The sequence below is a fragment of the Rhinichthys klamathensis genome, unplaced genomic scaffold (assembly GCF_029890125.1).
Source record: "Rhinichthys klamathensis goyatoka isolate OS25496 unplaced genomic scaffold, OSU_Roscu_1.1 h1tg000109l_1, whole genome shotgun sequence".
Classification (NCBI taxonomy): Eukaryota; Metazoa; Chordata; class Actinopteri; order Cypriniformes; family Leuciscidae; genus Rhinichthys; species Rhinichthys klamathensis.
The window spans coordinates 4342567-4366311 of record NW_026606647.1 but is presented as its reverse complement, the minus strand read 5'-3'; the positions used below and the strand labels follow the sequence as shown (position 1 = coordinate 4366311).

At 37.0% G+C, this 23745-nt stretch overlaps 2 protein-coding genes across 5 annotated transcripts in view; one reads left to right on the top strand and one right to left on the bottom strand.

Moving 5' to 3' along the window:
• Positions 1-8609, top strand: part of cyfip1 (cytoplasmic FMR1 interacting protein 1) — a 38597-nt gene extending 29988 nt beyond the window's left edge. For both annotated transcript variants that reach the window (XM_056253969.1, XM_056253968.1), the window contains exons 26-31: positions 2745-2875; positions 5881-5953; positions 6067-6161; positions 7546-7784; positions 7861-8008; positions 8090-8609. In XM_056253969.1, the coding sequence (XP_056109944.1) occupies positions 2745-2875; positions 5881-5953; positions 6067-6161; positions 7546-7784; positions 7861-8008; positions 8090-8254 (851 nt within the window). In that variant the 3' untranslated portion in view covers positions 8255-8609. The remainder of the gene's footprint in view (positions 1-2744; positions 2876-5880; positions 5954-6066; positions 6162-7545; positions 7785-7860; positions 8009-8089) is intronic.
• A 1554-nt stretch (positions 8610-10163) lies between these two features.
• Positions 10164-18529, bottom strand: nipa2 (NIPA magnesium transporter 2). Of its 3 annotated transcripts, none has more exons than XM_056253966.1 (6): positions 18371-18529; positions 17405-17632; positions 15639-15695; positions 15428-15518; positions 13994-14154; positions 10164-11122 (listed from the first exon to the last, which is right to left on the bottom strand). In XM_056253966.1, exons 2-6 carry the CDS (start codon positions 17541-17543, stop codon positions 10467-10469), a joined length of 1104 nt encoding a protein of 367 aa, XP_056109941.1. In that variant the 5' UTR covers positions 17544-17632; positions 18371-18529; the 3' UTR covers positions 10164-10466. The 3 variants fall into 3 exon arrangements, with proteins under 3 accessions (XP_056109941.1, XP_056109942.1, XP_056109938.1); XM_056253967.1 differs by having other exon boundaries at positions 18266-18525; XM_056253963.1 differs by lacking the exon at positions 18371-18529 and adding an exon at positions 17713-17802.
• Positions 18530-23745: the final 5216 nt, after the last annotated feature.

Genomic DNA, 23745 nt, shown 5'->3' with positions numbered 1-23745 from the left:
GTAAATATTACCAAGTAGAAGATAAGCACTACATTATTAAGCTTTGGTAAGTCCAACTGTGCTGTTGAGCAGATTGGTAGTCTGTAGTGTCATTCACACATTGGTGCAAGCAGAGCTTGCGTAACAGATGCTGTTTTTAAAAAAAGACGTAGTCAGACTCTTGATTTGAGACGGTTTGGTAATTGCCTCTCGCCATCTTTCCCTCTCTCTTTGTTTATTACATTCCGGGTGACTATACTGAGAGGGTACACTCCATGCTGAAATCATGACTGTCTGATTGTGTCCTTTCAGACACCCTGGAGAAAAAAATGAAACAAAGTGGGTGGAGTAGAGACAGAGAGAAAAGCAGAGGGTATAAACACGGCAAATGGTCTGTTTATGTAGTTAAAAGCTTCTGCTTGTAAGATTAAAACTTATTCTTGGATTCTTGGCAGGAACTGGCAAAATGAAAGAAACAGTAAAGAAGTAAAAGGAAGTAAACTTAAAAACAGTCACTATAGATTGTTGTGGCTCTTCAGAAATTTTTAAGATTAAATATATGGGGATGAAACCACAGAATTTGGATGCAGAAATCAGTATTGAACACACACACACACATATACACTCACCGGCCACTTTATTAGGTACACCTGTCCAACTGCTCGTTAACACTTAATTTCTAAGCAGCCAATCACATGGCGGCAACTCAGTGCATTTAGGCATGTAGACATGGTCAAGACAATCTCCTGCAGTTCAAACCGAGCATCAGTATGGGGAAGAAAGTAGATTTGAGTGACTTTGAACGTGGCATGATTGTTGGTGCCAGAAGGGCTGGTCTGAGTATTTCAGAAACTGCTAATCTACTGGGATTTTCACGCACAACCATCTCTAGGGTTTACAGAGAATGGTCCGAAAAAGAAAAAACATCCAGTGAGCGGCAGTTCTGTGGGCGGAAATGCCTTGTTGATGCCAGAGGTCAGAGGAGAATGGCCAGATTGGTTCGAGCTGATAGAAGGGCAACAGTGACTGAAATAACCACTCGTTACAACCGAGGTATGCAGCAAAGCATTTGTGAAGCCACAACACGCACAACCTTGAGGCGGATGGGCTACAACAGCAGAAGACTCCACCGGGTACCACTCATCTCCACTACAAATAGGAAAAAGAGGCTACAATTTGCAAGAGCTCACCAAAATTGAACAGTTGAAGACTGGAAAAATGTTGCCTGGTCTGATGAGTCTCGATTTCTGTTGAGACATTCAGATGTTAGAGTCAGAATTTGGCGTAAACAGAATGAGAACATGGAACCATCATGCCTTGTTACCACTGTGCAGGCTGGTGGTGGTGGTGTAATGGTGTGGGGGATGTTTTCCTGGCACACTTTAGGCGCCTTAGTGCCAATTGGGCATCGTTTAAATGCCACGGCCTACCTGAGCATTGTTTCTGACCATGTCCATCCCTTTATGGCCACCATGTACCCATCCTCTGATGGCTACTTCCACCATGTCACAAAGCTCTAATCATTTCAAATTGGTTTCTTGAACATGACAATGAGTTCACTGTACTAAAATGGCCTCCACAGTCACCAGATCTCAACCCAATAGAGCATCTTTGGGATGTGGTGGAACGGGAGATTCGCATCATGGATGTGCAGCCGACAAATCTGCGGCAACTGTGTGATGCCATCATGTCAATATGGACCAAACTCCCTGAGGAATGCTTCCAGCACCTTGTTGAATCTATGCCACGAAGAATTGAGGCAGTTCTGAAGGCAAAAGGGGGTCCAACCCGTTACTAGCATGGGGTACCTAATAAAGTGGCCGGTGAGTGTATATATTAGGGCTGCCAATAGATTCACATTTTTAATCGTGATTTATCACACTCATATCATGAAATTGAGCATACACCATTTATCTTAACACTTAACACTTTTTCATCATTTGATTTATACAGCAAATTAAACTTTCAGATTGGACAATTTTAGTCATTTCCAAAACTAAGACATAGCACAACTTATTCTGACATGTAAGGTCAGCTTATTTTTCTATTCAACAAAACAATGTACAACACTGCTCTGTCTTCACTCCAGGAGTTAAATATAGACCTACACGGATTCTGAAGTTATTTAGTCAAGAGCAGTGGGTGATTAAATTTTTTTTTTTTTTTTGATTAACAATAAACTTTGTTTACGAGAATACTTGCCATTTTTTGTGTGCATTTGACTGTTTAGACGCGTATCCGATGCCCGAAGTAGGTAGCCAATACTTTTCTTGTCCGTGTTTTGCTCCATCTCTGAGCACGCACACAGAAAGCCCTCTGAGGAACAGCGCGAGTACTCTTTCACAAGTTAATATGCAGCTTTTATAATTCTTTTTAATATCAAGCACGTGCTGCCTGTCCCGCAGTGGACTGCTTTTTACAACACTCGCGTTACAGGATTTGACTGATTTGGACATTGAGGGCCATAAACACACCACTTTTAATGAAGAAACAGAATGTGGCAATTCGTAATTTCGCGTGCTTGAGTAATTTACTTGCGTTAGTTGTGTTAAATAGTTTTAACGCGTTAAAGATTTTGAATTAATCAGGTGTTAACGCATTAACGTTGACAGCTCTAATATATATATATATATAGGAATGTGCTCTATTAATATAAATTGTGCAAAATTAGGCCTATAGGAATACTTTTTAAGATACTTCAACGTTTCCTAAGACAAAATGAGGCTGTCATTACTGTAATGCATGATTTTGTCTTCTGGATGCAGGAATTCTGGAGTTCTTTCACCACCAGTTGAAAGACATTGTGGAGTATGCTGAGCTGAAGACCGTGTGCTTCCAGAACCTGAGGGAAGTTGGAAATGCGTTGCTCTTCTGCCTTCTGAGTGAACAGAGCTTGGTATGATACAATTCTGCTGTCACAACTTCATCTCTGGCCACTCACACCATACTACAGAAAGTTGTCCTCACCACATCGCTAAACCCTGCCTTGAAAATGTTACTGACTAATCCTACTTTGCCATCATCTTTTCTTTAAGAAGACATTTCATCCCAAATAATATATATACATTTTTTTTTACCACTTTCAGCACATTTTTTTGACCACTTTCAAGCTATGCAAAGGGTCAGTTATCACACATTCCATCACCAAAAATATCTTTTTCAGTAAATTGATAATGTGGTTTTGACATATTTTTCTTACAGTAAAGAGTGAGGAGTAGAGAGCGTAACTAATTAGCACCTTCATTTGTGATTTGGTTTCTTTTATATTCTCTTCTTTGTGCTGAGATGAGTGACACATGACATGAGACATAGCTTCACTAAAGTCTTCAATCATGAATGAGTCTCTACATTTTACTTGGGAATTATTCACGAACCCATGATAGGAAAAAGGAATATATATCTAGCACAGGTGACATCCATTTAGTCTGCCACCTGTTCAGTGTTTACGATGTCTGACTTTGACACACTGTTGTCATGGGAACACATCTGCAGTTGTGTTGCATGTGGCAGCACTGTCAATTTGTCCATGTCAGTGTTCAACCCTTTTAAGACTCAGATCAACTTCAATTTCACCTTTCTCCTTTTTCTTTTTCTTTTTCTTTTGAACAACCAGCCCCTATAACAATGCTCGGTATAAGATAATGGTCTTACAGAGTACGGTTTATTTCATACTTTACATGAAAGCAGTGCACATTTGATAAAATGTCTATTATTTACAGGATACAGATCACCCTGCCTGAATGAGCTTATCTGAAATCTAAAAGGGTTCTATAGGAAAAATGAACACTTTCACTTTAAAAGCACAACTAATATGATCTTGCTGTTATAGTTATTATGTCGCATCGCAAATAAGCATCGAATTTGCTGCTTATTTTCTGTTCTTTTCAAAGTCTGAATGGTAACAATTCACTATAATCAAAAGTGATGAATTATCTCACACTTTTGACACCTTTTTATATCTACAATGTTTTAAAAATGAAATGTTTGTGTCCCCAAAGACAGGCCATTTGGCTGCTTGCAAACTTTGAATGTCTGTTCCACCGCTCTTAATGTGTTTGGGTTGATTTGTAATTTGCTAATGAGTAAAGCGCCTTTAGGGCACAAATAGGGAAGTAATGCTGCCTTCACGTGCTATTGGAATTATCTTAAATACGAGTTTCCTTGTTAAAGATTGGACATGAATGGCCTCTTGAGTCATATTAAGCACTGGGAAGCGCTGGGATAATTTTGATGCCCAAGTTCCCGAGTTAGGTCTGACAAACTTTAAAAATGGCGGAGGGGAGAACGATTGCGGCTGTGACTGGTATTCTTTATTCTGTATCAGAATCGTCAGCAAGCAGACTATCTAGATAGCGTGGTGAGTGTTAATATGTATATGTTAATAGTATGCTAAATATAATTTCGGCTTTTATAAGATTTTCCCAATAAAAAGGCAAGAAGAATCCTGGTGTCCTCCATGATCCCTGTTCTTTAATCACGACTTCAGAAGTGGGAAGTAGGACATTTCCGATTGCATGTGAAGACAGTATAAATAACATTTGGCAAAGGCTGACATCAGCTAGACTTCAGCGACATATTTTCTTTTTATTGGGGTAGTTGACATCTCCAACTTTAGGTTAAAATGTATTTATGGATGAGATAAATTGTATATTTAGGTGCTACTTAGTGATATTTTTGTCATAATATGAATTCCCTGAAGTCCCAATTTAACACCTAGATATGTTTCAGTAATGTGAGATCCAACACTATGTCTAATAATTTTACAATAATTCAGCGGCTTTTAAGTGCAGTATAACATGTTTTGTCCTTGTGTGCCCCTTCGATTCTACATTGTATTGTCAAAAATGAATGATAATAATAAACCAATAATGAAGCTTATCTGAAATCTAAAAGGGTTCTATAAGAAAAAACACACACACACACAAAAAACATCAGTCCAGCACGGTTGAGAATGTCTGCCGTTCACCCAGACACTCGAGAGGCTTTTCACAGATGTGATAAGCTGCTGTTTAATTGTCAACCATTAGTCACAGTTATGAAAGTTACTCAGAGAGATTCTGTCTTCCACCACAATTAATCTTAATTATATAGTGTCAGCAATCAAGGGCTCTCTGTTAAAATATAGATTTGCTGGAGAAAGTCTCTATGCCTGTGTGAAACGTCCTGCTCTGCCTGATGGCAAGGTCAGAGCGATCAGGTCCGTCGGCTGTAATTCTCTGCATTTTCATTTAAATGCCAACAGCCTCATTTGAACGGCTCCTGTCAGTGGTGTGACTGCATGGCTCCATCTACTGGAACCTGGTTACCATAGAAATCTGTGCCAAGGATTTCAAAAAGGCTTCATCGGACAGGCTGTTTAACACCTTTTTGACATGACGTGCCTTTTTTTCTTTCTTTTTTTTGTGAGGGTAGTCATTATTTCTTGAACGGCTAAATAGAAGAATATTTATCTAAATGCATAATATTATTTATATGAAATATTAATCTCTTTTGCTTGTATCACTCATTTACTAATGGTTACTCCTTCAGCATGCTCGGCTATGTTTCCTTGAAAGTAGCTTTTGTTTATTTTTAGAGATGAATATCATAAAAAATATGTTATATACACTAACATTACAATAGCTACCATGAAATGTTAATGAACTATACTTTTACAGCATGTATTCATGTTTATGGTTAATGTTTGATTTCTGTTTCTCGGTTAATTTCTATATAAACTACATTTTTAACATTTTCAAGTTGTATAATTATCAAGACAAATTATCTTTAGTTTGTGTGTTATGAATAACACACATATTGAGAGCTAAATTAATGCACCAAAACTGATTATGCATGCATGTGTCAAAGCAGCAATGGGCTTTAAAAACCATCGTTTCTGAAATTAGTTCTGCTTTCGTGTAGTCTCAAGAGGAGGTGTGTGACTTGTTGCATGCAGCGCCCTTCCAGAACATCTTGCCAAGAGTTCACGTTAAAGGTAAGCTCATGTTTATGTGTGTTTCCTGAGGATATTCAGTATTTTTAGCATGCTTCATGTAAGAAGTTCCTCAAACATATCCAATAATCTCTCTACATCCCACACTTGTGCAGAAGGTGAGCGTCTGGATGCAAAGATGAAGCGTTTGGAGGCCAAATACACAGCACTGCATTTGGTGCCTCTGATCGAGCGTCTGGGAACCCCTCAGGTGGGTGAAACATCACTGCACCGACAGCCGCTTTAGTCGTGCTCTGCTGCTTTACCACCTCCAGCACACACATCTACTTATTGTCATTAGCATCTCCAATTACACACTTAACTGCTGCTTTGATCGCATTCCAGAGCCTTCCAGATTGTTGTGTTGTGTCAGTGGTAATGGGCAAATTGATTAATTTCAAATATAAATGGTGATTTCTAGCTAAAGGTTACTTGAGGAAATTAGTAGTACTTCATCCTTCTAACACCGCTATTATAGGTCACTTTTCGTTATATTAATTAGTATTTCTAGTACAAGGGCATTAGTAACCGATCTCTTGCTTGCTTTTTACGTTGCTTCTGTGCCAAAAGTCTTTTCAAAGTCCAAAACCCATTCCTGCCACATGCTTTGGTAACTTGTGCTTTTTGGATAAAAAAACAAAAAAAGGAAATTGACAATTATGACAAATAAATTTGAAATTTACAAAATTTCAACTCGTCTTAATTGACTTGGTATGTATAAGTCAATGTATTTTGACTCAATTTTGACTTGGTCACAAGTGACTTTTTATCTCATAGTCATAAATATGATATAAAAAGTTTGACTTAAGTATCTCATAATGTCGACTTTGTCAATAATAATAAAATAAAAAAGCAGTCCTGACATAATGGTTAGAGAGTCAGACTTGTAACCCAAAGTTTGCCGGTTCGATTCTCAATACAGGCAAGCAAATGTAGGTGTGGGATTGAATAAACAGCGCTCTATTCCACCCTCAATACCCACGACTGAGGTGCCTAACCCCTAATCACTCCACGGGCGCCGCAGTGAATGGCTGCCCACTGCTGTGTGTGTGTGTTTGCTACTTACTGCTCCTAATAGGTATGCACTAACTTGGATGGGTTAAATGCGGAGGACAAATTCCATGTATGGGTTACCACGTTACATCACTTTTTTTAGTTATAACTTATGTCATAAGATTTACTAAAACAAAATTATTTCCTTATTTGGCGGAAATCTACTTCCATCGTTATATTGAATGTTTAGGAAGTTGTAAAAGTGAAAAAAAAAAAAAAAAGTCTTTAAGTACAAGATGATTACAAATAAATGTTTGGTGTTTGATCTCAGACCACTTTAATAGTTCCTGTCAAAGACACGCCAAACAGTATTTGAACATAAATGAGTCATTGTCAGAATTGTCACAATACCATTTAAATGTTGTCACAGTGCCACATACTGGTCAAAATGTATAAATAATATTTGTTGTTTGCATCTATATTTGACTTGTTTAAATTAGTAGTAAAGTCTTTGAAGTCAGGAGCTGCAATGTCTTGATGCGGACTTAAGTGAGCCATGCTGGTCCGATTTTAATCAATACCCTGTACAATCATCTCATCAGCAAATTGCCATCGCCCGTGAGGGTGACCTGCTGACTAAAGAGCGCCTGTGCTGCGGTCTCTCCATGTTCGAGGTCATTCTGACTCGCGTCCGTGGTTACCTGGACGACCCGATCTGGCGCGGGCCATTGCCCAGCAACGGCGTGATGCACGTGGACGAGTGCGTGGAGTTTCACAGGTTGTGGAGCGCCATGCAGTTTGTGTACTGCATCCCGGTGGGAGCTCACGAGTTCACCGTCGAGTGAGTGGAAACTGATCACCGGCTGTTTACAAAATTAAGATTTTGAGCTTTTTAAAAGATTTTGATCCTCTTCTAGGCAGTGTTTTGGAGATGGTTTGAACTGGGCCGGTTGCATGATTATCACATTACTCGGTCAGCACAGACGCTTTGATATCCTGGACTTCAGCTACCATCTCCTGAAGGTGCAGAAACATGACGGCAAAGATGAGATCATCAAGAGTGTGGTGAGTTTTTCTTAGTGAGTTTGGTGTATTTTTCATGCAATCAAGACACCAACTAATCCATTTGTTTCCCTCCTACTTTAGCCTCTAAAGAAAATGGGTGAACGAATTCGCAAGTTCCAGATTTTGAATGATGAAATCTTTGCCATTTTGAACAAGTACCTGAAGTCTGGGGATGGAGAGAACATGCCAGTAGAACATGTCCGTTGCTTTCAGCCTCCGATCCATCAGTCATTGGCCAGTAACTGAGATTGCCGTACATTTGCACCAATTAGAAGTGGAAGAGATGGTTGAGGGAAACATATTTAGCGACAAGTTTAGGACCAGTTTCACTGTCACATTCTACTTAAGGAAGCCTTTCTCATGCCAGCCTGTAGTGTTCACGGAGCCAGTAAGTTGCCTTGCGATTAGTTGAGAGATTTGGTTTGCACCAATCAATTGTACCATTATTGGTTTTGCACATGTCTCAGGCTTTGGTAAATTAGGCTAATATGTTTTAAGATGATGTAGACAAACAGTTTTACTTAGTGTATTTCAGGTTGATTTTTTTTGTACACACACTCGTGCCTTATTATAGATAAATGACTTATCTTTTATATGTTAATGGTAGCACAGCCCTACTCATTTTCATGTTTTATACTTGGGGGAAGCAGTGGGAAAGGGTTGGAAAATGGCCAAATGGGTTTTATCAACTGATTATTTAAGCTTTTGCTGTGGTGAAAGACCCGTGGTATATTTTCTATGTGGTGTTGTTGAATGATTGCATGCAAGGTTTTTTTTTTTCTTCTATTATCCTGAATAAAACTTTAAAGGGACAGTTCACCCAAAAATGAAAATTGTCAATGTCATTCCAAACCTGTATGAGTTTCTTTCTTCTGTTGAACACAAAGGAAGATATTTGAGGAATATGGGTAAACAAATAGTTGATGGTAGCCATTGACTTGCATATTCCTCAAATATCTTCCTTTGTGTTCAACAGAAGAAAGAAACTCATACAGGTTTGGAATAACATGAGGGTGAGTAAACGATGACAATTCAAATTTTGGGGTGAACTATCCCTTTAAGCGTAACCAAGTTTTTATTCTCTATAAACGTGCCTTTTAGTATTTGAATTATGTAATCAGATTTTAATTCAATAAATATGTATCAAACTTGGTTTACCTGGCTCGCTCTTTACAAAAAAAGATAAGTGGGTTAAAGGACTAGTTCACACACAAAATACAAATCGTCATTAACTCACTCAGTGCTCCAAACATGAAAAAGGGGGGAAAAAAGCACTATATAAAAGTCTCTGCCAGAAGCCCTGAACCAGATAATCAAAATCTTCAGGATGCGTGTTGAAATAGATGGGAAGTAAAGGATACATTTTGCAGGACAGTGGGGTCTCTCCCCCAGGAGAGTTGATCGGGTTGATACTATTCATAATCTGAAGGTAGCTGTGTGTAATGTTAATCTTTTACTGACAAAAACATGAGAAAATAACACCACAAGATAACACTGGTAAACGGAAGCGCTTTGCTAGTGGGTTAATTCTCACCCAAAAACGCATCCGATATGTACATACAAACAATATAAATGTAATATTACAGCTTGCATATGTACAAATGAAACCAACTTGTACTAAGTTGCGTGCTAGTAAGACTGTGTGACCATATGAATATGCACTGGATACAGATTAAAAACTACTACACAAAGAATTCACAAAATTATATTAATAAAATACCGTACTCAATACAATGCTATTCAGGCACTCAGATTTTCACTTAAGTTGTTTTGTAAAATGTCGAGCCATGTTTGAACACTTGGTTTAATTGTGAATTCGTTGACTAAAATTAGATGCCATTTTTGTCAGTACAATGGGCTAAAACATTATGAATATGACATATTAACCAAACTTAAAAGGATTTTTTTGTCAAAGTACTTTTGCAAAAAAACACTGGCTGCTTGTGAGAAACATGATTTTAGAAGACTGCTTTTTTGGGGTACATTTTTGGTTGGGGAAAAAAAAAACATTTCCGGAAAAAAAAAATTTCGGCCAACAATCCTTTAAATTAGATTTAGACACTAATAAATTGAGATGGACTCATTCCTTTTGGATGTCTTTATTATAAAGTCAAAGCAACTACCAATTTTGTAGAAAGGAACTCAGTGCATCTGTTCATTAAATATAACAAAAGTCTCTTAAAAACGTACAGTTGTATATTTACAGTGCTACATGAGGAATGAGATGATGCTTACCATGTAGCCTAGTTTAAAACAAAAAAAACAACAAAAAGAGGCAATGAAAACCCTTAGTACAATCTATTGGTCCATCTTTTTTGACGTTTTTTTTTTTTTTTTTTTGCTTTGAGTTGATTGTCTTAGGTTTTATCTCATCTGAAAAGGAAAGAAAAATGCTAAGTCCATAGAGCAGCCAAACATTTTCATAGACGAACTACTGCATATTGGTTCCTCCTTGAACCTAAGAGATGGTCATGGTGCCGTTTCTCCTGGAGACGCTGTCGAAAGGCAACCCTAACTCTCTGTCGTCAAAGTCCTCCGTGACGTCATTATGTAGCAGCTCATAATTGGAGTGGTTGTGGGCGGCGATGCCGTTTGACACCGGCCCGTTCTTCTCGTCCTTCCTGATGGACACAGCCAGTGTTGCCAAGCTGATGCTAACGTCCTTAAAGGCGTGCAGAAGAAAGATGCCCACTATAATCGTAAAGAAACCGCTCATTGTGCCGATGATGTCATCGACCCCCATGTGTTCCCATTCTTTGAACAATATGGCAGAGCAGGAGAGCACTGAGGTGGTGAAGAACACGTAGTAGATGGGTGTCACCAGGGATGTGTTAAAGATGTCCAGTGCTTTGTTCAGGTAGTTGATCTGTGTGCTAACACAAGCGATCAGGCTCAGCAGCAGAAGCCAGGCCAAAGGCTTTCGCAACACTGGCTTCCCAGCGATGGCCTCCTTAATGGTGATGCCCAATCCCTTCACGCAGGAGACGGACAGGGCACCAATCACGGAGCAGATAGTGATGTAGACCAGGATGTTGGTCTGCCCGTGGCGTGGGCCCAATACGAAGATGAAGATGAGAGCTATGATGATGACAGCTGTTGCAAAGACCACAAAGCCTGAAGAAAAGACAATTATGATTAGTTATATACAGCACCTTCAAAAGAAACATTTGTTTTATCAATATAAATATGTACTACGTACACAATCTTACAAAAGTTTGGGGTCAGTAAAATAAATGAATTATTTTTTAATTCCGCAAGACTGCATTAAATGGTGTGACAGTAAAGACAAAAATTCTATTTCAAATCAATTTTGTTCTTTTGCAATTTCTATTAAATCAAGAATGTCCCCCCCAAAATTAAGCAGCACAACTGTTTTCAACATTGATAATCAGAAATGTTTCTTGAGCAGCAAATCAGCATATTAGAACAATTTCTGAAGGATCATGTGACACTGAAGACTGGAGTAATGATGCTGAAAATTCAGCTTTGCCAATACAAGAATAAATGTTAAAATATATTAAAATAGGAAACAGCTGGTATAAATTGTAATGGTATTTAACAATATTACTTTATGTATTTTTGATCAAATAAAGATAGCCCTGGTGGGCATAAGAAACTTCTTTTTTCAACATTGAAAGAATCTTACTGCCCCTAAACTTTTGAACGATTGTGTGACTGATACGGATGGAGTCTGCATATTAATATTACAATAGCTCAGTTCCTGGAGGGCCATAACCCTGCAGATTTGAGATCCAACCCTGCTTTAATACACAAACCTGTGTTTTTTTTTTTAAATACACCATGAAGGACTTGATTTGCTGAATCAGGTGTGTTTAATCCCACCGGTCACAATTGTGACCGCAGCTTTTTTCTTATGTCTGGAAGCTCTAAAAATATTTTTATTGACTTTGGGCAAGAAATTCAACTTTTAAATGACAAAATAGATTGTCTTGATTAAAATCAATTAATGTCATGTGACTAGTGTGAAAGGTCACATGACCAGATTCGTTCACTTCCTGCTTGCACATCTAGAAGATGTCTTCCTCAGACTACTACAAAAAGTAGTATATAAAACATCTTAATTTACAAATAGAACTATTATATTTTGTACATATAATCTTTAAAGGGTCTACTACTGATATATTTTGAGAATTATCCTCCTGCATATATATTTTGCTCGTAAGACTTGAGGTATTGGCTGGTCTTGGCAGGTTTTGGCAATCCTACACTGAACATGCCACACCTGTGAGGGGGATGGATGATCTTGGCAAACGAGAAGTGCTCAATAACATAGATTTAGACAGATTTGTGAAGAATATTTGAGAGAAATAGGCCTTTTGTGTACATAGAAAAGGTCTTAGATCTTTGAGTTCAGCTCATGAAAAATGGGGGCAAGAACAAAAGTATTGCGTTTATCATTTTGTTCAGTGTAGTGATGAGTGTCCCAGAAACGGTCAATGTGCTGGACCTTCTTGACGTACGTGACCCCCTTCCCCCAAACCCAAATTGAAAGTGACTGTGATAGTGATGGCTCAGATAGGGAGTACCAGGGTGAAACAGCCCATTTGCCAAGTAGACTATTGAATGGCGATGCAGAGGTGAACTATCTGGAGGATTGGGCAGATGTTCATGAGAACCAATTGATCTGCCCCACACATGACCACAAACAACCCTTTCTACAACGTACGGCCCATCTTCAGTGCACTGAATGAGTGAACACACATCTCCCTGAAACTGGCCTAGGACAGGGCCCAAGTGAAGTCATGGTCTAGCCCATAGGGGTCTAGCCGAACAAGTAGAAGTTCCTCCAGGGTGTAACTTTGTACATGATAACCTTTTCACCTCACTAAGCCTCCTTCACGAAATGACAAAACGAGATATTGGATGTCTTGGAATGAATTGTGTCAATAGGTCGAATTGAAGAATTTGTATGAATTCTGACTATGGTGTTTCCCACCGGTCACTATTGTGACCGAGTATAAAACCTAATATTTCACTAACTTAACCAACATAAAATCAAAAAAGGCATAATGTTTGAGTGTTAGGGAGGTCTAAGGAGTAAAATGGATGTACTCAAGTTGCAAGAAAAAATTTGGGATTAAATGGGTTAATTAGGGTTGAGGAGAAACCCTCCAGGAACTGAGGGTGTTTCTCAAAACCAAGAATGCAAAGAACGGACTTGTGTTCTTGGGGAGAAAGCTCTTGCTAGTTGTTCTTGGAAGAATGAACTCACAAGATGACGAGCACACAGAACGCTGCTGACAGTTTGAGACGATGTGTTCTTGCTGGTATTGCGCAATAATTCCCCCGCACAGACGCCGTCTGCAGTACCCAAACATAACGAGAATTAATGACGATAACTGCCAGGCTGCAATGGTCTCTTGACTGTGGTGGGGTAACACGAGTCTGTGAGCAAACTGGCCAGCTAACTCAACACCCGCAGGCGCTTATGGAGATTCTCACTCCCGAAAACGTTTGAGCACATTTTCGATTAGCCATACATTTTCGTAAAAATGCCAATATTTGAAATCGACACAGTTGATTTCTCGCATCAAATGTTCTCAGAAGTGAATTTAGTGATGAAATAGCGTACGCAATTGTAGAAAAACGAATTACTGTATTGACCTGCCTCTCTTTCCTCGAATGCCGAATTGAATGCTTTCCGGGATATTTCTGCTGTCAAGTCACACAAGTTATCATCCGATGGATCCTCGGTAAAATGGGCGTGTCAAGAACGCATCCGGGATTTTTAACCGTTCTTGCCAAAATGCAAACTTGTGTATTGGGACAGTACTTGGGCCACAAAAGATGACGTTTCACAAGAACACAAGGACACAAGTACAGAAAAGAACACAGATTTAGAAAGAAAGGCCCTGAGTTTGGCACCCCTGCAATAGTTGAATTCATCTCCATGAGCCGTTTCTATCTGCACTGCTGAGTCACATTCCTGGAGGGCCTTCATTGTCTTTACATGTCTTAGTTTACCTGGATCAACCAGTTTTTTGGCCATGTCTTCCAGGCTGTCCATCTCCTCCTCTTGAGGTGCGTGTATCACCATGGTAGTGGAGCCCAGGATACTGAGCAGACAGCCAAGCTTTCCGTGCAGGTTCAACCTCTCTGTCAGGAAGTACGAGGACAAAACCGCACTGCAAAACAGCCAAACATTCAACTTAATCAGGGTAGTTCGCCCAAAAATAAACACTCTCAACATTGTCATGTCTATAATATTTTTTTTTAGAATTCTTAAGTACTAAGTAGGAATCTCGAAGAACCTGTACTTTTGGAACAAAGTTGATACTACAATTATGAGTAGCACTTTATTTTACAGTCCTGTTCCCCCTGTACTTACTACAGTAATTACAATAACTGGTTAATAACTAGGTACTAACCCTGAACCTAACCCCTGTAGTTACCTTGTATTACCTAGTATTTTCTTACGCAAGAACACTGTAAGTACACATTTAGTGTAATAAAGTGCAACCAAATAATGACAATTACTATTATATATTGATTATCTGACTTTTTGTTTTTGTAAAATGCAGAATTAAAAAAATGTGCCATACATGAGCCTTCACATATATTCACTACCATCTATATTAGTTGTTCTCAACCTTTTTTATCCACAACAATTGTCCAGGTTTTCATGATTTACTATGTAAGGATTTTTTAAAACTATTTTTACTAAAAGAAAAAGAAAAAAAAGACCCAATAAAATTAGCATTCCTAGAAAAAAAAAAAGACTTTTCCCAGTCTAGAAATCTCATGTTTAAAATGATGCATATATCCAGGTTTTTCCGAAGTAGGAACCCAGATGTCCACGATGCTTTAGATTCTAGAGAACATTTGATTGGACAGAAGATGTGATGAGAAGCTGAAGTCCACGGTGATGTCATAAAAATCCATGCTCCATTTTACCGCAAGTGAGAGACTGTAAGTTTTGAATGCTTATATCTCCTAAATACAAATTGTGTCATTGTTTTGGAATACACCAGCTTATTCATAACCTTAAGGCTAACATATTCATACTAGAAGCTAAAAAACTTTCATTTAGATTTCAGGGGGCCTTTAAAGTCTACTTGAGACCCCTTTAGAAGTTTGTTGTGAATAAAATAGGTTACGAGACTATGTAGCTTGTTTTGGTCCATTTGAGAAGATAACACCTTTGACATTAAGAGATGTAGCAGTGTGAGAAGTTGATGGTTGCAACAGCTAGTATTAAAGCTTGTACTTAATTTACAAAACAAAAAAGGAAACCACCAAAATTAACCACTAGCATGAATCACACTCTGGTTGTGCGACAGAAACATCCTGCAAAACAACAATACTTTCCACCTCCTGTAGCATTCTTTTTTTTTTACACATGACAATAAACAGGATGTCATGTCATCAACATGAGACATTCATCAAAGATTGACAAACCTGACTAGCACACTGAGAGCCCCGAGAGGAGTGACGAGTGTGGCGGGAGCAAAGGCATATGCTGCGAAATTGGCAGCTTCACCAGCCCCCACTGTCAAAACACACAGAAATAAAAGAGTTACTCTGAGACACAAACATGATAAATATATGCTGTATGTGTACAAGTGCTTCAAGTTTAAGATAAATAGAAGTTGTTTACTCTGTCACTTACTTGATAACAAGCCAGCCCACCAAAGCCATTCTTTTAGATATGCATGACCTCCTTGCCCTGGTAAAGCAAGATGATTAATGTTTCAAAATTATTCTATATTTTTTACTGTCAGCAATTTGGTGAGTCATACTTTCTGTAATTATTAAATTGCATTGAATTTCATGTATTGGCCACCCTACTTTCTAGATATCAACACTGAAAAAAAGTCATTGATCACTACTTGGTTCAAACATAATCTCTCTATTTTTGTAACTGCCAAGTCAAAGAACTAAAATGCTACAAGTAAAAAGGTAAATGACATCACAGTTTGTATTGACGTTAACTAGAGACTCAGTATTCCGTTAACCCTCTATGGTCCAACATTAAAACCGTTAAAACATTTGCGTTCGGTAAGATTTTCTCATGTTTTTGAAAAAAAAAAATCTTTTACTTATTAAGACTGCACTTATTTGATAATAAAACCAATAAAATTAAAGATATTCTATTTGTTTTATATTTTAATATATGTTACAATATAATTTATTCATGTGATGGCAAAGCTGAATTTTCAGCATCATAACTCCAATCTTCAATGTCACATGATCCTTCTGAAATCATTCTAATATGCTGATTTGGTGCTAAAAATTTTTTTATTCTTATTACTATAAAAGTTAAAAACAGTTGTGCTTTTGTTTTGTGATGTCGTTATGAATTTAGGCAAGGCAAATTAATTGTAGTTCCTAATATTAATTTAATAACAATACTATCTTTAAAATAATAATAATTTAATACATTAATGGTATGAATTATCGTATTGATATCATCAAATGCATATGCCATCGGCGATATCTCAGACTATCGTCGATACACAATACTATCGTCTATCGGCACAACCCTACTATAAAGGGTAAAAAATGAAAAAGGGGGTACTTTAAAAGACCTATTTATGTGCAATTATCAGAAATTAAACAAACACCTGTAAAATGTATTTTCGGTTGATTGTTCTTTTGTAATTATCATACTTTATTAATTCATTTATTAGGTTCATTTAAATAAAATAAACAAAACAACAAATATATATATGTGTGTGTTATTTATTATGAAAGAAAAAAATAAACACTAATCATGTCCGATTAATTTCTTCATAAAAACATAAAATAACTTATTAATAGCATGATCATGAAATGGAACAAACTGCTCTATACACAAAATATGTATTTCAAGATGGGCCATTGGTATTCATTTCATTTATCAATGACAATTTTATTTTTATTTGAAAGTCAACTATAACACAATACATGTTTTAAAGACCTTATTTAAGCAAAAACAAGTTTGAAATCAACTTGAGGTATTTAAATACAACAAAAATGGTTAAAAGAGTTCTGCTGCTTATGTTTGTTGTCTAGCAACCCAAAAATGCTATCATATTACAGAATACAACACTGGAATAAATTAAACTTTATAAAAGTGAAAAGTCATTGGTTATAGTTTTCTTTTTAACAATGAAACTTATTTTTTGTTGTCATTATAAATGACATGAGTCCATATAAAGTGTTAAATATCTCAGTATGGTGAAGTCATGGAAACAGAGTTAATGATTTATAAAAAGTGTGTGGCAAGTGATCTGTACTGTGCTGCACCTTTAAGTTAACAACAAAAGCTACTGAACAGGTGTGTCTGGATAAAACATCTCAAAAATATTCACACCCATACCAGTTAAAACTCTGGCAAAACGGCGTATGATTTTCTGACACCATAAGATTAAAAGCTTACAGAAAGAAACATACCTGCTCGCATCGAGCCCTTCCTGGCCAGTCGAAGGAGTCCTTTCTTCTTTAAGATGAAACTACCGCCGATAAATATACTGGAGCTTATTGCCAAAGCAAGGCCTATATAGAAATCGTACTTTCCTCTGTCTTGACCCATAGTGTCGTTGGTAGAGTTTCCTCTCGTCACATTGACATAAATGCACCAAAGATTCAATCCAGAGGAACAATCCTGGCCAACTGCTGAGCCTGGCAAGAAATAAAAATGTATCATAATTATGTCAATAAATTCCAATAAGTTCCAAGTTAGGGATGAACTTTTCTCATACCATTTTTATAAGAAATACTACTACACACATTACAGCTCACAAGATCTGAAATTTCATTCATGTCAACACACACACTGCTCTGAGGGAGAATGAAGAATGACAGTGTGTGTGTAATGCAGAATAACTGACAAGATGACATGAGCAGTACACAGGAAGCAGTACACTGCAGGCTCGAAGTCCTATTACACATGTTGACTTAAACTAGCGAATGGTATCAGCATTGATAGTGACTTTTTCTTCCGTCATTTCAATACAATGAAAGACTGAGATAGTCATTGTGCAACTCAATGCGTGTCCATGGAAGAAGTATTTCAGGTTTGTTTCAACATAAGGCCAGAATTTTAATGACATAATTTTTTTAAGTGAACTATCCCTTTAAGGCGCAAAACATGAGCATACAGCAGAGCTGATCCAGCAAACTTTACAGCGGTACAAAACCCCATGTCCATTTTATCTAACGTTAAGTGTAAACCAGCCATCTCTTAAGGGTCAACATTTGGTAGTCGCGACATTAGGCGAGATCTTCTTGATATGACAACATGATGACAATTACCTTATTCATACAGTCAAACCCAGCCGGATAGCTTAGCAAAATTAGCTTCATAATTCACAGCAAAACACGCGTGGCTAAAGGAGGTTATGGAGTCATTCAGAGTACCTAGTTAAATTCCAGCGATCAGCTCGACATCGTGTCCGGTCACAGAGATTTCACGGTTTTGACTTTCACATTTTCTCGCGACCATGAAATTCAGACGCGAGGTTGACGCGAACCCATGCAGACCCACCTACACAGCAGCGATGTCCGACTCGTGAGCGAATCGTTCTTTTGAGTCGGATCTTTTCAAACAATCAGTTGAACCGGATCACAAAACACGGTCTGAACAATTCTTCCATTAATTAGACTGAATTCATCCATAATACATTTTACTGCTATAGTACATATAGCTAGGAATTAAATGCACCAATTATAAGATAAATTCTTTAAAATAAAAAAAGATAATAAAAATAAAATATTACTTAACATTACTAGTATTAAATATTACTTATTAATATTAGCTTAAACAAAATAAATTAAAAGCTCAGCACGTCTATCGTCTTAAAAGCTTTGAAGTTCTTTGAAGATGAAATAACTTGGATGTATTGTTCGCAGGCCTGAAAATTCAAAAGACAATAAAAAAAGGAGACGCATGATGGTTGACTTTACTATAATGAATGTGAAATTTGGCATGGAACAATAACATATTACTCATTCAGCTGATGGCACCCATTTACTTCCATAGTTTTTTTTTTATATATTTATTTATTTATTTATTTATTAGGATCCCCATTAGCTGATGCAACAAGATGCATCCGCTACTCTTCCTGGGGTCCACACAAAAATACATAACACGAATAAAATGCACTACACAATCAATACAATATTAACATATTACAAAATGTACACAACCAATGCACAATCATACACTAAAACAAATTCTCGTGGAATACAAATATACATATAGACATATATATATATATATAAATACGTACACACACTCATATATACACACACACACATATACACACACACACACACACATATACACACACACACACACACACACACACACACACACACACACACACACACACACACACACACACACACACACACACACACACACACACACACACACACACACACACACACACACACACACACACACACACACACACACACACACACACACACACACAATATGCTTTATCCACTACTATAAGCTAACATAAAAAATTCCTTAACTTGTTTTTTAAAACCAATATTATTTTGAGTTTTAAAAATATGACCTGGAAGAGAGTTCCATTCAACCATAGCTCTATACAGCACTGTACGTTGTTTTGAGTTTGTTCTGGATTTTGGAATAATATATTTACCAATGACGGCATGCCTCGTGAGATATGTATGAACATTAGAACTCAGAGTAAGTTGCCTATACAAACAGTCAGGAGTTTTCCATACATTAATTTTGTTTATAAAGCCAAGAAGGGATGCCTTTAACCTCCTATCAACCGGTAACCAGAAGAGTTTGCCATGCATTTTGTTAACATTAGCCCTTATTGTACAGCAAAGGGCTAAACGAACAGCTCTATTCTGAACCCTCTGTAGTTTCCCTAAATTCTTCTTTGTAGTTCCTGACCAAACCACAGAGCAATAATCTAAGTGTGATAACACTAGGGTCTGCAAAACATGTTTAGTTAAATATGGAGTTAAAAACGAATAACACCTTTTAACTACAGATATATTTCTCCCCATCTTTTTCACCACTTCTTCTATATGTCTTGACCACGACAAAGTACAGTCTAAGGTTACCCCAAGAAGCTTTGTTTCATTTACCTGCTCGACAGCAACATTATTTAGTACTAAATCCAACATTGGCCTTGTTTTTAATGAACATTTAGTTCCAAATAAAATACTTTTAGTCTTGGCTATATTTAAGACAAGTTTATTATCAGTGACCCAATTAAATACCATCTGCAACTCATTATTGAGAGCTTCAGTAATGTTTTCTAAAGCTGGTGCAGGCATATAAAGTGTTACATCATCCGCATACATAGACACAGAAGCTCTTTTACAGACCAGTGAGAGATCATTCGTAAAGATAGAAAAAAGCAATGGTCCTAATGAAGACCCTTGTGGAATCCCACATGCTACAGACCTCACCTCAGAGAAGCTTCCATTGAAATACACCTTCTGTGTTCTATCTGTCAAGTAGCTCTCTACTCATGCTAATGCAGATGGTGTAAAACCATAACATTTGAGTTTCCCTAGTAACAAACTATGGTCGATTATGTCAAAGGCAGCACTAAAATCTAATAATACTGCTCCGACAATATTTTGGTGATCAATATACTTTAACCAGTCATCTGTCATTTGTACAAGAGCTGTACAAGTTGAATGTCCTTCTCCATAAGCATGCTGGTATTTGCTTAACCATTCATTCATAGTGAAATAACCTTGTATCTGGTTAAATACGATTTTTTCTAAAAGTTTACTTATAGCAGGTAACAAACTGATTGGTCGACTGTTAGAGCCAGAAAAAACAGCACGAGCATTTTTCGCTAAGGGGATTACCTTTGCTTCTTTCCACACTTGTGGGCACACTTTCCTCTCAAGACTAAGATTAAAGATATGACATATGGGAGTGGCAATGTGGTCTACTACCATCCTCAATAGCTTTCCATCCAGGTTGTCTGTACCAGGTGGCTTGTCATTATTAATAGACAATAGTACTTGTTTTACTTCTTCTCTCGTCACTTCTCGAAATTTAAATGAACAGTTCTTATCATTCATTATTTCTTCTGATATGCATGAATAAGTTGACTCACAGTATGATATTGGCATTTTTTGCCTTAGTTTACCAACTTTATCAATGAAGTAGTCATTAAAATAATTTGCAATGTCTACAGGTTTAGTTATAAACGATCCTTCAACTTCAATCCATGATGGGGTCAAATTACTCTTTCTACCCATGATATTATTTAAGGTTCTCCAGAGCTTTTTTCCATCATGTTTTATACAATTTATCCTGGATTCATAGTACAGTTTCTTTTTCTTTCTATTCAGGTTGGTGACATAATTCCTCAATTTACAATATATTTGCCAATCATATACCAGTCCAGACTTCTTTGCCACTTCTCTTGCATTTTCTCTTTGACCCATATATCCTTTTAATTCCTCATCAACCCAAGGAGCCCCAGCAGTTCTAACAGTCAGCCTCCTAACAGGTGCATGTTTATCCATAACTGGGACCAGCAATTTCATGAATACATCAAGTGCAGTATCTGGGTCTTTCTGTTGAATGACATCAGACCAACAGATATTTCTAACATCCTCCACATATGAATCACAGCAAAAGCCCTTGTACATTCTTTTATATACAATTTTTGGCCCCGCCTTTGGAACTTTAGTTTTCCTGGATAAGCCCACCAAATTATGATCACTAAAGCCGATCGAAATTGATACGGCTTTAGAACAGAGTTCAGCTACATTGGTGTAAATATGATCTATGCATGTGGATGATATTAGTCCCGTCTTATTAATACATTCCCTGGTTGGCTGGTTAATAACCTGAACAAGATTACAAGCCCCAGTTATAGTAAGAATTTTCTTTTTCTATTTTCTATATTTTCTATAATTTTCTATATATATAGAAGTCAATGGGTGCTGTCTGTCAGTGTCAACTGTCTGGTGGTTACCAACATTCTTTAAAATATCTTCTTTTGTGTTCAACAGAAGAAAGAAACTCATACAGGTTTTGAACAACTTGAGGGTGATTATGTTATGACATTTTTATTTTTGGTTGAACTATCTCTTCAAAGATTCGAGAGAAGATGAGTAACTGATAGTAAGAGCCTTTGTGAACTGAGGATGGGGAGGAATGCTCCAAATAAAACGTATTGTGTATGTTTTTGAATTTATTGTATGATTTTATTAACACTGAAACTTAAATTAAATTTTGCTAAATCTAAATGGGTTTGATTTTCCATGTAGCCTACCACATGATGCAGCAAAACGCCATGACGTAAAAGAATCAAAGAATGCATTCTTTGAAATGAATTGTTCGAGAGAGCCGATTAGAGAAGAGTCGGACACCCATCAGTAAAAGGAAAGAGGAAACGTACGCGCATGCGCGGAACCTCTCTTTTGATTGGTCTTGTGTTAAAGTCTTCCTTCATGCGTTTAAACATTGTAACAAAATGTAAAGTGCGTTTTGTAACTTGTTTTTGTTATAGATAATGTTAAATCCTAAAAAGTTCCCTTCTCTCCCAATATCAAAGTGTGTGAGTGCTTTATGTTGAGCTCGTGGCGGTAGTTGTACATAAGTAAACGACAGGTGCAGAAACCAGAAATAAACTACAGGAATCTCTCTTGACACTAAAACAACGTATTTTCTACAGCAAATCAAAACACATTTACAATGTAACGTTGTAAGTATAAACACAGGTAAATATGTTATTAACATGAAAATATATAAACATAGATAGATTGTAGAAGTGTACGGGTTTTCATCCGGCAAACATTGGCAACTACAGAGCAAACGAAAACATCGATTAAAATAAGACGTTACTTTAAAGAAATTAAAAGAATAAACTGTGAATACAACCAGAAATGTTCCCATTGGAATACATAAAAAAAACGCACAACTTACCCTGGGATTGAAATAATTTCCGTTCTCTGATAGGACTGGATTAGGATGCAGTGGGAAAGTCCATCGACAGATCGACTAGGTTTAGGAAGCCAACTGTTGTCTCAAAGGTAAGAAAAACAGCCCCTGCTGGCCGTCATCATCTCGCCATGCTTACAATTACATTAAATAATTGATGGTAGACTGACCAAAACTGTAACCATAGAATTATTCCAGACGGAAATCCTTAAATTTGAATACAAACATGAATGAGAATGAGACCAAGATAAACATTTTTTTTTTATGTAGAAATTGTGATTTATTTATGGTTGACTGCACACACAAAAAACAATCAAACAGAGGTTAATATAATATAAAAGAAATGTTAGTTTTTATTTCCAGTAAGCGATTAAATTAATTATATATTCTAAATAAATTAAATAATTATATATTCATGAAATCATTATATTATTAACCCTTTTGCTGTGTTGAAAAACCTATAACACCTTTTGTGTTCCCGGTCAGATATGGCCAGCCTTTTAAAAATTGCTTTTAAATCGCTTGCTATGCTATATTGTCACCAAATATTGGATTCAATCTTTTTGTAAAATTTTCTTTCAATTTGGACAGGTTTTGTATTTTTTATTTTTGGAATGGATTGATTGTAGGCCTCGTTGATCTGAGCTTATGCAACTCGTATGCAACGTCTTCTGTGTGTAAAAAGCATTATTTGTGGATAAATTTGTCAATATTCAACAAAATATGGAACAATTGCACCATTTATTACACTAGAGCACTGTAAAATTTAACCAGGAAGTTTTTTTTTTTTTTTTTTTACAAAATGGCCTACAAGCCTTTGTACCAGCCT